The sequence below is a fragment of the Rhinolophus sinicus genome, chromosome 2 (assembly GCF_057876585.1).
Source record: "Rhinolophus sinicus isolate RSI-liver-muscle chromosome 2, RSI-T2T, whole genome shotgun sequence".
NCBI classification, from domain to species: domain Eukaryota; kingdom Metazoa; phylum Chordata; class Mammalia; order Chiroptera; family Rhinolophidae; genus Rhinolophus; species Rhinolophus sinicus.
This window is the reverse complement of record NC_142502.1, coordinates 108835845-108851272: the sequence shown is the minus strand read 5'-3', so window position 1 is coordinate 108851272 and position 15428 is coordinate 108835845. Positions and strand designations below refer to the sequence as shown.

The 15428-nt window shown below is 42.4% G+C and overlaps 1 protein-coding gene across 1 annotated transcript; it reads left to right on the top strand.

Moving 5' to 3' along the window:
• The first annotated feature begins 673 nt into the window (after positions 1-673).
• On the top strand, positions 674-4747 carry LOC109438071 (class I histocompatibility antigen, Gogo-B*0102 alpha chain-like). Its single transcript, XM_074332608.2, has 8 exons — positions 674-1051; positions 1376-1660; positions 1935-2210; positions 3063-3338; positions 3454-3567; positions 3986-4018; positions 4233-4280; positions 4442-4747. The coding sequence occupies exons 1-8, from the start codon at positions 979-981 to the stop codon at positions 4444-4446; spliced, it is 1110 nt and encodes a 369-aa protein (XP_074188709.1). The 5' UTR covers positions 674-978; the 3' UTR covers positions 4447-4747.
• The last annotated feature ends 10681 nt before the right edge of the window (positions 4748-15428 follow it).

The following is a 15428-nucleotide window of genomic DNA, read 5'->3' as shown; positions in this document are numbered from 1 at the left end:
CCTCAAAAAGGATTCCCTCCAGTCACACTGGAAGGGCCCTTACCAGATACTGTTGACCAACCTCTGTGCTGCTGAACTGCAGGGAGTAGACTCTTGGATACACGTGTCACACCTAAAGAAGGCACCAAACCCTGATTGGAACTGCACACAGTCTGGTGACCTGAACCTAAAGCTGTCAAAATTTAAAGCAGGTGACCTCTAAGGAAATGGGTTACCAGTCTCTCTGGTTGTTGAATCTATCATCAAGAACTTTGATGATAATAGTCTTTATCTCATCTACAAGCTTGAGCTCCTGGTTTATACCTACCAGAAAGCTAGGTTGCTATGTTCTAATTCTACCCTTAATTCTTATTGTTTTTAAGCTCTGCTCCTGATGCCCATCAACCCTGGACACCAGCTGCTCCCCATCCCTGCACTCTCCTCTTGATGTAAGAGATGGAACCCAGAGGAGGTCCTTCCTGACACTAGAGGACAAAAGGCTGAAGATTGGAAAACCTGAGACTGGAAGACCTGACTGTTGATCAACATGCTTTTAGAGAAAAGATCTTGATCAAGTGCCAGGGGGGATAATAAAAGCGAACTGGCACTTTTAGAAAAATGACCCTGGAACTGGAAGATCTATGATAGAGCTGGGGTTCCTGTTACTCTTTCGTCTTGACTTCCTGTTTAAACTTTACAGGGATGGGGAAATAATATATCTAGGGGCCATCTAGGGAGAGGGGAGGAACACTGCAGGAGGCCAGCTGGCTGGAGGTGCGCGTCTCACACTCTAGGTGGTTTTGCTTTTCCCTTTTCCAGAATAAACACTCTTTTGGCTGAGTGCCTGGAAAATTATTTAGTCCAGTCGACAGGCAACACCAGTTCTCACTCCCATTGGTTGTCTGGGTTCTGGAGAAGCCAATCAACATCACCGGCATTCCGGGTTATCAAGTCTCCACCGACGTGTAAGGGGATTCAGATTGTCCCCAGAACCGGAGGATGCGAGTCAAGGGGCTGGGAACCCTCCTCCTGCTGTTCTCGGGGGCCCTGGCCCTGATGAGGACCCGGGCGGGTGAGTGCAGGGTCGGGAGGGAACAGTCTTTGAGGAGGGGGACGGGGGAAAGCGAGGGGACCGCCCGGTGGGGACGCAGGACCCCGGGGAAGATGTGTCTCCACCGCCCGGCCCAGACCCCAGACCCCTCATCCCCCTCGGCCCCGCCCCTTCCTGTCGCTCCCGGCTCTGCCCCCCCACTCCTCTCACCCACTTGGGTCTCCTGCTGTGCCTTTCCCATCTCCCGGGCCCCCTGCCCCCTCCCGGCCGATAAACCTCTGACCAGAGACCCGCGCCAGGAGTTGGATCACCTGGGTCTCAGCCCCTCCCCCTCCCCATCCCCAGGCTCCCACTCCATGATGTATTTCATGACCTCCTGGTCCCGGCCCGGCCACGGGGAGCCCCGCTTTGTCGCCGTCGGCTACGTGGACGACACGCAGTTCCTGCATTTCGACAGTGATGCCACGAGTCCGAGGGCGGAGCCGCGGGCAGCGTGGATGGAGGGGCCGTGGCTGGAGCAGGTGGACCCGGGGTACTGGGACCAGATGACAGGACGCGGCAAGTTCTACCAACAGACTTTGCGAGCGGACCTGCAGAGCGCGCTGGAGAACTACAACCAGAGCGAGGCCGGTGAGCGACGCGGGCCTGGGTCCCGGTCACGACCCCCACCCCCACGGACCGGCCGGGGTCTCCCCGAGTCTCCGGGTCTGAGTTTCACCCCGAGGCTGCGGGACCGTCCCGACCCCTCCACCCGGGAAGAGCCTTTGATCTGGAGGTGACTTTGATCCGGTTTCATTTCCAGTTCAGGCTCCATCACTGCGAGGTGGGTGGGGGCGGGGCTACCCGCGGGGTGGGATTAAGGGGGCGGGGTTAAAGGGCGGGGCTGACCGCGGGGCGGGGTCAGGGTCTCACACCTACCAGAGGACGTGTGGCTGCGACGTGGGGCAGGATGGGCGCCTCCTCCGCGCGTACAATCAGCACGCTTACGACGGCGCCGACTACATCTCCTTGAACGAGGACCTGCGCTCCTGGACCGCGGCGGACACGGCGGCTCAGATCACCCGGCGCAAGTGGGAGGCGGCCGGTGAGGCGGAGCGCCTGAGGGGCTACTATGAGGGCACGTGCGTGCAGTGGCTCCTCAGACACCTGGAGAACGGGAAGGAGACATTGCTGCGCGCAGGTACCTGGCCTCCCCATCTCAGCTGGGGCTGCAGCTGGTTGCCCACGGGAAGGGGAGGAAAGTGGGATGAGTGTAAGACTAAGTCCCCTCCTAGTCAGGAGAGGGAGGCGTCTCCTAGGTTTTCATACTCTGTGCTACAGAGTGACTCACACAGAGGGCCCTACTGGGTTCCTGCCCGGTCTCAGGAATTTATTTTGCTTTCCCGTTCCCGATCCTGACATACAAACTTTTCTGTTCTCCACGATGAATCGTTTCCACAAAGTGACGGCTGATACTAGCAACCTCCTGGGTTCAAGGAGCCGATTTTCCCAATTTCCCGATCAACTTTTCTCAGAATTCAGGAATGGGAAAGTGAAAAAAATTCCTAAGAACTGGCGGGAGTTCCCACCCAGAAGCCCTAGGCCCACCTTTCTTAAGAGGACAATTAAGGAATCCAGTCTCTACAAATATGAAGGGGAGACATCCCTGAAATGACCCATCTACGGTTCCCTTTGACCTTGACAGCCATCTTGTGAATCATGATGCTCTCTCAAGGCCTTTTTCTCAGTCTGAGAACATCTTAGGAAGCCTGACTCCAGCTTTTCTGAATCATTCACCCTCCACCCAGGTCAGGACCAGAAGACTCTATTCTCTTCCTTAGAGACCTGGAGCCTCCAACTCTGGGTTCTCACCATGATTCTAGAACTTTCCAAGGAATCAGATTATCCCAGAACCTGGATCCTACACTGAAGTCTGTGTTTTGTGCTTCTTCCTGCCCAATTCTCCTGTCCCCCCTCAGGATGGTCATGAGCGCAGCTTCAATGTCCCATGGAGATAACCCAAAGTGTGGATTTTCTGATTCTGCCTCCTCAGACCCTCCAAAGACACATGTAACCCATCACCCCATTTCTGACCATGATGTCACCTTGAGGTGCTGGGCCCTGGGCTTCTACCCTGCGGAGATCACCCTGATCTGGCAGCGTGATGGGGAGGACCTGACCCAGGACACGGAGCTCGTGGAGACCAGGCCTGCGGGGGACGGGACCTTCCAGAAGTGGGCTGCTGTGGGGGTGCCTTCTGGAGAGGAGCAGAGATACACGTGTCATGTGCAGCACAAGGGCCTGCCCGAGCCCCTCACCCTGAGATGGGGTAAGAGAGGGATGGGGGTGAAACTTCTTCTCAGATAAAGCAGAAACCCAGTGGACAACTTCAGCAAGCTTGGGACTCAAGTCTGAGGTCTGGGCCCTTTCCTTTCCCTTTGCAGAACCACCTCCTCAGCTCTCCATTCCTATTATGGGCATCATTGTTGGTCTGGTTCTCTTTGTGGTCACTGGAGCTGTGGTGGCTGGAGCCGTGCTGTGGAGGAAGAAGCACTCAGGTAGGGACAGGTTGGGGGCTGAGTTGTCTTCACAGGGGTTTAAGCCCCAGGTAGAAGTATGTGGATAGGAGGTGCCATCCACACAGTGTACTTGTCTATTCTGGAGTTGATTGGTAACACTTAGTCTTTTGTAAAGCACTTGTTAAAATGAAAATCAAATGTTTCACCTCCATCGTTCTGGTGATGGTGACCTGATTCCTCGCAGTTAAAGATCAGAGGGGAAGGTTCCTGCTGAGGACAGACCTCCAGGAGGGTGGTTGGTCCAGTCCCCACACATCTCCCTCTTCATGTTTCCTGATCCTGCCCTGGGTCTTTAGACACAGTTCTGGACACTTCACTAGGGTCCAGATTAATGGTTTCCTGTAGAACCTCATGTCTCTGCCTCCTTGTTTTTTCACAAGATGTTTTCTTTCCATAGGTGAAAAAGGAGGGAGCTACGTTGAGGCTGCAAGTGAGTATAGAGGGGAGGATGCTCTCTGAGAACCTTGGAATAGTGTAGATGGAATATGTGCGGGGAGCACACCCACCCCCATAATTCCTTCTTTATGAGGCTCTTGGGATAATACAGACAGGAGCCCATGGGTGTAGCTCACCAACCCCCATAGTTCCTCCTTTAGCCACATCTGCTGTGAGCTCTGACCACATCCTGTTTTGTCCTCCCCCAGGCAGTGACAGTGCCCAGGGCTCTGATGTGTCCCTCACGGCTTCTAAAGGTGAGACGCTGGAGGGCCAGAAGTGGGAGGGGTTGGGTCAGAGGGGACAGGACTGGGTACTGGGGATTCTTTGGGACATTTTGAGCATGTGGTAGACTATTGAGAATGTCACCACTTACAGCCACTAACCTGAATTTTTTCATAATTATTTTCTTCCGCAGCATGAGACTGCTGCCTTGTGCGGGACTGAGTGATGCAAGATTTGTTCATGCCCCTACTTTGTGACACAGGAACCTCTGAGCTCTCTTTCTGCAAAGGGCCTCTGAATGTGTGTTCCTCTCAGTATCATATGAGGAGGAGGGAGACTGACCGCCACCTGCCCTCCACGCCCCCGTCCCCATACTCACCTGAGTGTCTTCTCTGATCCACTGTCCTGTTCCAGCAGAGGCTGTTTCCATCCCTTTACTTCATATTACACTGAGCAGCAACTTCTTACTTCCTATTGAAATAAAAATCTGGATATGAAATTTTTTGTTTCAGTTCTTGCTGTGAAGGGTTGATGGGTTAATTGAAGGAGAAAATCCTAAAGTTTGACAGGAAATAAATAGAAGACCTGAGAACCTACCAGAATCCATGTGTTTGCTATGCTGAACCTATTGCAGGTGGGACAAGAGAAGGCTGTGAAGACCGAGCGTTGATGTGGTATGTACCCAGTTTGTGCTCAGTGCATAGTGGTCTTTGAGATGGACACTCTTCAGCAGGGTCATCTCTGCTCCTTTGTCTTGTCCCTTCAGGAGAATCTTGTCCCACTAGGAACTGTGATCAGAAAGTAAAATGGCATCATAAATCCACATGTATCCCTGTTAATGTTAAATGTAAATGGAATAAACACATTCAAAGTGCAGATTGTTATAGTGAAAACAAGTAAGATGCAGCTATGCTGTCTACAGTAGACATACTTGATATTTAAATACAAATAGATTAGTTAAAGGGATGGAAAAATATATCACATGCAAACAGCAACCATAAGAAACCTGAAGTTATTACACTAATATTAGAAAAAAGAGACTTAAAAATGTAACTTCAAATGGACAGGATCATTTTGTAATGATAAATGGGTCAACTATCAGAAAGATAAGACAATTACAAATGGTACAAGGTATGACAATTAAGTTCACGAACTTGTTGCAACAATGTTGCTAACCTTTTTTGATATCAGAGGGATTATTCATATGAATTTGTACCAACTGGATAAATAGTTAACCAAGTTTACTATTTGCAAGTGCTCAAAAGGCTGTGTGAAAAAGTTAGACCTGAACTTTTTGCCAACAATTCATGGCTCTTGCATCACAACAATGCACCAACTCACACAGCACTGTCCCTGAGGGAGTTTTAGCCCCTAAACAAATAACTGTATTGGAACACTCTCCCCACTCACCTGATCTGGCCCCCAATGACTTCTTTCCTTACCCAAAGATAAAGGAAATATTGAAAGGAAGACATTTTTATGACATTCAGGACAACACGACAACAGCTCTGTAATACGAAAACAGCTCTGATGACCATTCCAGATAAACTTCCAAAATTGCTTTGAAGGGTGGACTAGGTGCTAGCAACAATGCATACCTCCCCAAGAGGAGTACTTCAAAGGTGATCGTAGTGATATTCAGCCATGAGGTACATAACACTTTGGTGGGACAACACAAGCATAACAACAGTCACATCACAGGAGTACTAGAAGGAGAAGAGAAGGAGCACGGGATCAAAAAGGTGTTTGAAGATATAATGACTGAAAATTTCCCTAATCTGGTGAAGGAAATAGACATACAAGCCGAAAAATGCAGAGTCCTAAATAAGATGTACCTAAACAGGGCCACGTCAAGATACACCATAATTTAAATGTCAAACATTAAAGACAGAGAATGCTAAAAGCAACAAGAAAAACACGACTAGTTACTCACAAGGGAGCTCTCATAAGCCTATTAGCTGATTTCTCAACGGAAACTTTGCAGGCCAGAAGGGAGTGGCAGAAAATATTCAAAAAATGAGAAACAAGGGCCTACAAACAAGACTACTCTACCCAGCAAGGCTATCATTTAAAATTGAAAGAGACAGAAAAACCTTTGCAGGAAAAAAAAAAAAAAAAGCTAAAGAAATGTATTACCAGTTTAATGAACTCAGAAACACAATCAAAGAAAAACATGAGCATTTTACGGAAGAGACTGAAATTTTTAAAAACAACCAACTAGAATTTCTGGAGATTAAGAACTCAATGGAAGAAATGAAGAATGAAACAGTCAGCTTACGTAGTAGAGTTGACCAGATGGAGGAAAGAATCAGTGACATCGAAGATAGAAACCTGGAAATTACACAGATGGAAGAAGAAAGAGACTTGAGACATAAAAGAAATGAAAGAACTCTACAAGAACTTTCTGACTCCATCAGAAAGAGCAATATATGAATAATGGGCATACCAGAAGGAGAAGAAAGACAAAAGGGAACAGAGAATATATTCAAACAAATTATTGATGAGAACTTCCCAAACTTGTGGACAAAAACTTGTGGATCCTCAATCTAAGAAGCAAATAGAACACCTAATGACCTCAATCCCAACAGGCCTTCTCCAAGGCACATTGTATTGAAGCTGTCTAAAATCAACGACAAAGAAAGAATCCTCAAGGCAGCCAGGGAAAAGAAGACGGTAACTTACAAAGGAAAGCCCATTAGATTATCATCAGATTTTTCAGCAGAAACGCTACAAGCCAGGAGGGAGTGGGACCAAATATTCAAACTATTGAAAGAGAGAAATTATGAGCCAAGAATAATATATCCAGCAAAGATATCCTTTAGATATGAAGGAGGAATAAAGACCTTTCCAGACATACAGAAGCTGAGGGAATTTTCTAATACATGACCTGCACTACAAGAAATACTAACGGAGGCTATTGGACCACCATCAACAGGGACAATTTGTGGCATCCAAAACATAAAAAGGGGGAGAGTAAAGGCCTGAACCAGAATATGGGATGGAGAAAGTAAGCGTGCTGAAGAAAATGGAATACTCTAAATATCAAACAGTCTTTTACATAAACTTAAGGGTAACAACTCAAAAAAAATCCAGAACTGAAATATATACTGTAATAAAAGAAGAAACAAATGAAACATCATAGAATACCACCACACAGAAATAATAGACAACAACAAAAAGGCAAAGAAACAATGGAGACACAGCCTTACCAGAAAACTAAAGATAGAATGACAGGAAATCCTCACAAATCAATAATCACCCTAAATGTGAATGGACTGAACTCACCAATAAAAAGGCACAGAGTAGCAGATTGGATCAAAAGACTAAACCCAACTATATGCTATCTCCAAAAGACACATAGACTCAAAGGACAAGCACAGACTCGAAGTGAAAGGGTGGAAATTGACACTCCAAGCCAATGGTACCCAGAGAAAATCAGATGTAGCCATAATGATATCAGATGAAACAGACTTCAAGGTGAAAAAGATAACAAGAGACAAAGATGGACATTTCATAATGGTGAAGGGGACTGTACAACAAGAAGACATAACAGTCATCAATATTTATGCCCCCAATCAGGGAGCACCGAAATATACCAAGCAACTACTAACAGAACTAAAGGGAGAAATTGACCAAAACACAATTATACAAGGGGACTTAAATACATCATTGACAGCTATGGATAGATCATCCAAACAAAATAAATAATGAAACAGCAGCCATGAATGACACATTAGATGAAATGGACATAATTGACATTTATAGAGCACTTCATCCTAAAACATCAGACTATACATTCTTTTCTAGTGTACACGGAACATTCTCAAGGATAGACCATATATTGGGACATAAGATCACTCTCAGCAAATTTAAGATCAAAATCATACCAAGCATATTCTCTGATCACAAGGCTTTGAAATTGGATATCAACTGCAAAAAGAAAGCAGGAGAAAACACAAATACATGGAGATTAAACAACATACTTTTAAAGAACAACTGGGTCAAAGAAGAAATTAGAGGAGAGATCAAAAGATACATAGAAACAAATGACAATGAAAATACATCCTACCAAAATTTTTGGGATGCAGCGAAAGCAGTTTTAAGAGGGAAATTTATCTCATTACAGGCTTATCTCAAGAAACAAGAAAACTCCCAAATAAATAACCTCATGTTGCACCTTAAAGAACTAGAAAAAGAAGAACAAGTAAAACCCAAGGTCAGCAGAAGAAAGGAAATAACAAAAATCAGAGCAGAACTAAATGAAATAGAGAACAAAAAGACAATAGAAAAAATTAATGTGACAAAGAGGTGGTTCTTTGAAATGATTAACAAAATTGAAAAACCCTTGCCTAGACTCACTAAGGTAAAAAGAGAGAAGACACTAATTAACAAAATCAGAAACGAAAAAGGGGAAGTTATCACGGACACCACAGAAATACAAAGGATCATCCAAGAATACTATGAAGGACTATATGCCACCAAATTCAATAACCTAGAAGAAATGTATAAGTTCTTAGAAACATATAGCCTTCCAAGGCTGAACCATGAAGAACTGGAAAATCTAAAAAGAACGATCACCAGTAACGAAATTGAATCAGTCATCCAAAACCTTCCCAAAAGCAAAAGTCCAGGACCAGATGGCTTCACTAGTGAATTCTACCAACCTTCAAAGAGGATCTACTACCAATTCTGCTCAAACTCTTCCAAATAATTGAAGAAGAGACAGTACTCTTTAACTGATTTTATGCGGCCAACATTACCCTGATACCAAAACCTGGTAAGGACAGCACAAAAAAAGAAAACTACAGACCAATATCTCTGATGAGTACCGATGCAAAAATCCTAATAAAATTCTATCAAATGGAATACAACAATGCATTAAAAAGATTATTCATCACAACCAAGTGGGGTTCACCCCAGGGCACAAGGATGGTTCAACATCTGCAAATCCATCAATGTGATACATCACATAAACAAAATAAAGGACAAAAATCATATGATTATATCAATTGATGCAGAAAAAGCATTTGACAATATACAACATCCATTTATGATTAAAGCACTTAATAAAATAGATATAGAAGGAAAATACCTTAACATAATAAAGGCCATATATGACAAGCCCTCTGCTAATCTCATAATTAATGGAGAAAAACTGAAGCCCTTTGCTCTACGTTCAGGAACACGACAGGGCTGTCCCCTATCACCTCTGCTTTTCAACATAGTGTTGGAAGTCCTTGCCAGAGCAATCAGGCAAGAGAAAGAAATAAAAGGCATCCAAATTGGGAATGAAGAAGTTAAATTATCACTCTTTGCAGATGACATGATGCTATATATAGAAAACCCTAAAGACTCCACCAAAAAGCTATTAGAAACAATCAACGAATACAGTAAAGTTGCTGGCTACAAAATCAACATACAAAAGTCCATTGCCTTCCTATATACTAACAATGAAATCTCAGAAAAAGAAATACAAAAAACAATTCCTTTTGCAATTGCTGCAAAAAGAATAAAATACCTAGGAATAAACTTAATGAAGGATGTGAAAGACCTATATGCTGAAAACTATAAGACATTTTTGAAAGAAATTGAAGAAGACACAAAGAAATGGAAAGACATTCCGTGCTCATGGATTGGAAGAATCAACATAGTTAAAATGGCCATATTACCCAAAGCAATATACAGATTCAATGCAATCCCCATCAAAATCCCAATGGCATATTTTAAAGAAATAGAACAAAAAGCATCAGATTTGTTTGGAACCACAAAAGACCCCGAATAGCCAAAGCAATCTTAAGAAAAAAGAGCAATACTGGAGGTATCACACTCCCTGACTTTAGCTTGTACTACTTGGCTAAAATAACAAAACAGCATGGTATTGGCAGAAAAACAGACACATACACCAATGGAATAGAATTGAGTACCCAGAAATAAAACCACATAAATATGGACAGATAACTTTTGACAAAGAAGCTAAAAACATACAATGAAAGAAAGACAGCCTGTTTAATAAATGGTGCTGGGAGAATTGGATAGCCACGTGCAAAAGAATGAAACTAGACTGCTATCTGTCACCATGTACCAAAATTAATTCCAAATGGATCAAAGACTTAAGCATAAGACCTGACACAATAAACTGCATAGAAGAAAACATAGGTACTAAATTTATGGACCTTGGGTTCAAAGAGCATTTTATGAATTTGACTCCAAACGCAATGGAAGTAAAAGCTAAAATAAACAAATGGGACTATATGAAACTTAAAAGTTTCTGCACAGCAAAGAAAACCATCAACAAATTAAAGAGGGAACCAACTGAATGTGAGAAGATTTTTGCAAACAGTGCCTCTGATAAGGGACTAATATCCAAAATATACAAGGAACTCATGAAACTCAAAAAAAAAAAAAAAAAAAAAAAAAAAAAAAAACAATTGAAAAATGGGCAGAGGACCTGAAGAGACATTTCTCCAAAGAGGACATACAAATGACAAATAAACATATAAAAAAATACTCAACATCACTAATCATCAGAGAAATGCAAATAAAAACCACAATGAAGCTTTCATTTTCCAGTGAGAGAAATTCAGTTATTGGCTTGAAGTTGTCTACTGGGGTAGTTTCAAAAAATGGCGGCGTGAGGTGAGCCTCTGCGAAACTCCCCTGGAATTTACAATGAATCGAACAACAAAAACTCCACAAAGGACTCCTGCACAGCAGACAGGCAAGACGAAGAGGCCCACCACCGAAGTCACCTACAGGTGGGAGAATCACGAGATAAGGGGATGAGGGAAGGGAGAAGTGCCTAGACAGAACCGCATGGGTGCAGGACGCAGACCTAGCTCAGTGCGCCGAGCTCGCTGCTTCCCGGAACCACCGCAGCTGCGGCAGACGGAAGAACTCAAACTGCTAGGGCTCCGCTTATGGCCCCCAGGGCTGGGGGGACAGCATATAACACGGCTGAACCCAACGCTCATGGTAGAGACCTCGGAGAAAAGACTGAGGTAAGAAGGCTGAAAACAGTGGTTTAAGCCCGCACTGCCGAGCAGAGAACAGAGCCTTGGGCACTGAGACTAGCCACCCCCTCCCGACCCCCCCAGAGCTTGCCCCGCCCCACTTGCCCAGTGCTAGAAGCAGAACAGTAGCAGCGTCACATCAAAAGAACAGAATATTTGCTGTTCCGAGAACTGTGGACCAGAGACACAAATTCGCAGCCCAACTAGTTCCGGCAAAGGGGAGGAGCTGTGGAAGCCCGACCCGCTGTGGTGGTGGTCGCCACCATTGCTCTGGGCCACCACTCAAAACTCGCCCCGCCCCTGGCCCCACCTATCTGGGCGGATCCCTGCAGGAGTAAACAGAACTGCTGAAACATACAGGCTCTGAATCTGGTGCAGGAAGAGCTTTGGAACTTCAAAAGCTCTCCGCATACCCACACGGACACTGCGCCCTGTGACCTAGACAAACTATTAACAGAGGAGAAGCCCATCTCCCAGGGAATCACCCCATTGTGTGAGAAGCTGGAATAGTGTAGAGAAAACATAGCACTACTGTGTGGGAGAAGAAAAATAAGCTGCAGTTGGAGAAAAAATAAAACATTCTACCAACAAGCACTGGAAAACAAAAGAAAGACCGCTTCTTATCAACCTGTTGCAGAAGCCACTCCTGCAGATGTCTAGGAAGAGAAATAGTAAACCAGTAATTGCCATGAATAACCAAGGCAACAAGATAGCTCAAAAAGAAAGTGAAAAATCTCCAGAAAAGGCAGAAATACAGAAATATATGACTTAAATGACAGAGAATTTAAGATTGCAGTTCTGAAAAAACTCAATGAGATGCAAGAAAACACAGATAGGCAGTTAAATGAACTCGGAAACACAATCAAGGAACAGCATGAGCATTTTACGAAAGAGATTGAAATTTTAAAAAAGAACCAAATAGAATTTCTGGAGATTAAGAACTCAATAGGAGAAATTAAGAATGAAATAACCAGCTTAGGTAGTAGAGTTGACCAGATGGAGGAAAGAATCAGTGACATCGAAGATAGAAACCTGGAAATGACACAAATAGAAGAAGAAAGAGACTTGAGACTTAAAAGAAATGAAAGAACTCTACAAGAACTTTCTGACTCCATCAGAAAGAGCAATATAAGAATAATGGGCATACCAGAAGGAGAAGAAAGAGAGAAGGGAACAGAGAATATATTCAAACAAATTGTCCATGAGAACTTCCCAAATTTGTGGACAGAACTGGACCCTTGAATCCAAGAAGCAAATAGAACACCTAATTACCTCAATCCCAACAGGCCTTCTCCAAGGCACATTGTATTGAAGCTGTCTAAAATCAACGACAAAGAAAGAATCCTCAAGGCAGCCAGGGAAAAGAAGACGGTAACGTACAAAGGAAAGCCCATTAGATTATCATCTAAATGCAAAGAAACAATGCAAAGAGACACTGAGCCACCAGAAAACAAAAGATAGAATGATAGGAAATTTCATATGTCAATAGTCACCCTAAATGTAAATGGACTGAATTCACCAATAAAAAGGCACAGAATAGCAGATTGGATCAAAAAACAAAACCCAACCATATGCTGCCTCCAAAAGACACATCTCACCTACAAGGACAATACAGGCTCAAAATGAGAGGGTGGAAGTTGATACTCCAAGCAAATGGTATTTAGACAAAAGCAGGTTTATCCGTACTTATGTCAGATGAAACAGACCTCAGGATAGAAAAGGTAACAAGAGACAATGATTGACATTTCATAATGGTGAAGGGGACTATACAACAAGAAGACATAACAGTCATCAATATTTATGCCCCCAATCAGGCAGCACTGAAATATACCAAGCAACTACTAACAGAACTAAAGGGAGAAATTGACCAAAACACAATTATACTAGGGACCTAAATACGTCATTGACAGCTATGGATAGATCATCCAAACAGAAAATAAATAACGAAATAGCAGCCCTAAATGACACATTAGATGAAATGGACATAATTGACATTTATAGAGCACTTCATCCTAAAACATCAGACTACACATTTTTTTCTAGTGTACATGGAACATTCTCAAGGATAGACCATATATTGGGACAGAAAACTAACCTCAGCAAATCTAAGAAGATTGAAATCATATCAAGCATATTCTCTGATCACAAGGCTTTGAAATTGGGTATCAACTGCAAAAAGAAAGCAGAAAAAAACACAAATGTGTGGAGATTAAGCAACATGCTTTTAAAGAATGACTGGGTCAAAAAAAATAAGAAACAAATGAGAATGAAAATACATCCTATCAAAATTATTGGGATGCAGCGAAAGCAATAATAACAGGGAAATTTATATCATTACAGGCCTAGCTCAACAAACAAGAAAAATCCCAAATAAACTACCTAACATTATACCTTAAAGAACTAGAAAAATAAGAAAATGAAGCCCAAAATCAGCAGAAGGAAGGAAATAATAAAAATCAGAGCAGAACTAAATAAAACAGAGAACAAAAAGACAATAGAAAAAATTAATGCATCAAAGAGCTGGTTCTTTGAGAAGATTTATAAAACTGAGAAACCCTTCACTAGACTCACTACGATAAAAGGAGAAAAGACATAAATAAACTAAATCAGAAACGAAAGAAAAGTTTTCATGGGTAACAAACAAATACAAAGGATCATACAGGAATAATACGAATGTCTCTATGCTGCCAAATTCAATAACCTAGAAGAAATTGATAAGTTTTAGAAACATATGGTCTTCCTAGTTGGAATCATGAAGAACTGGAAAATCTAAATAGACAGATCAACAGCAAGGAAATTGAATCAGTCATCCAAAGTGTTCGCAAAAGTAAAGTCCGGGATCAGATGGCTTCACTAGTGAATTCTACCAAATATTCTAAGAGGATCTAACACCTGTCCTCCTCAAACGCTTCCAAAAACTTGAAGAAGAGGCAATACTCTCTAACTCAGTTTATGAGGTCAACATTACCCTGATATGAAAACCTGGTAAGGATAACACACAAAAAAAGAAAATTACACATCAAATCTCTGGTGAATATAGATGCAAAAATCTTAAACAAAATTCTAGCAAATCGAATACAACAATGCATTCAAAAGATTATTCATCACGATCAAGTGAGGTTCAACCCAGGGGCATAAGGATGGTTCAACACATGCAAATTGATCAATGTGATACACTATAAAAACAAAATAAAAGATAAAGATCTTATGATTGTGTCAATAGATGCAGAAAAGGCATTTGGAGATAAAACATCCATTTATGATTAAAGCACTTAAAAAATGGTTACAAAAGGAAAATACCTTAACATAATACAGGCATATATGACAAACCACCACCAATATCATAATTAATGGTGAAAAAACATTCCAGAACAAGACATGGTTGTTCCATATCACTGCTGCTGTACAGCATAGTATTGGAAGTCCAGGCCACAGCCATCAGGCAACAGAAAGAAATAAAAGCCATCCAAATTGGAAATGAAGAAGTTAAAATTGTCACTTTTTGCAGCTGACATGATGCTATATATAGAAAACCCCAAAGGCTGCACCGAAAAACCATTAGAAACAATACATGAATACAGTAAAGTTGCTGGCTACAAAATCAACATACAAAAATCCACTGCATTCCTATATGCTAATAATGAAATCTCAGAAAAAGAAATTTAAAAAAATTCCTTTTGAAATTGCAACGAAAAGAATAAGACACCTAGAAATAAACTTAACCAAGGATGTGAAAGGCCTATACACTGTAAACTATAAGACATTTGGAAAAGAAATTGAAGAAGACACAAAGAAATGGAAAAACATTCTGTGTTCATGGATTGGAAGAATCAACATAGTTAAAATGGCCATATTACCCAAAGCAATATACAGATTTAATGCAGTCCCCATCAAAATCCCAACTGCATTTTTTTAAAGTACTAGAGCAAAAAATCATCAGATTTGTATAGAACCACAAAAGACCCTGAATAGCAAAACAATCCTAAGATAAAAGAATAATGCTGAAGGTATCACACTCCCTGACTTCAGCTGGTACTACAGAGAAAAAATAATGAAAACAGTATGGTATTCACAGAAAAATAGACACACAGACCATTGGATCAGAACTGAAACTCCAGAAATATACCCACATAAATATAGGCAGATAATTTTCGACAAAGGAGCAAAAAA

Bases quoted from the DNA above. Each gene is read 5' to 3' on its own strand.
- LOC109438071 (XM_074332608.2), top strand. From the start codon at position 979: ATGCGAGTCAAGGGGCTGGGAACCCTCCTCCTGCTGTTCTCGGGGGCC. The intron at 1,661-1,934 runs GTGAGCGACGCG...GGGCGGGGTCAG, and splicing joins CTACAACCAGAGCGAGGCCG to GGTCTCACACCTACCAGAGG. The intron at 3,339-3,453 runs GTAAGAGAGGGA...TTCCCTTTGCAG, and splicing joins GCCCCTCACCCTGAGATGGG to AACCACCTCCTCAGCTCTCC.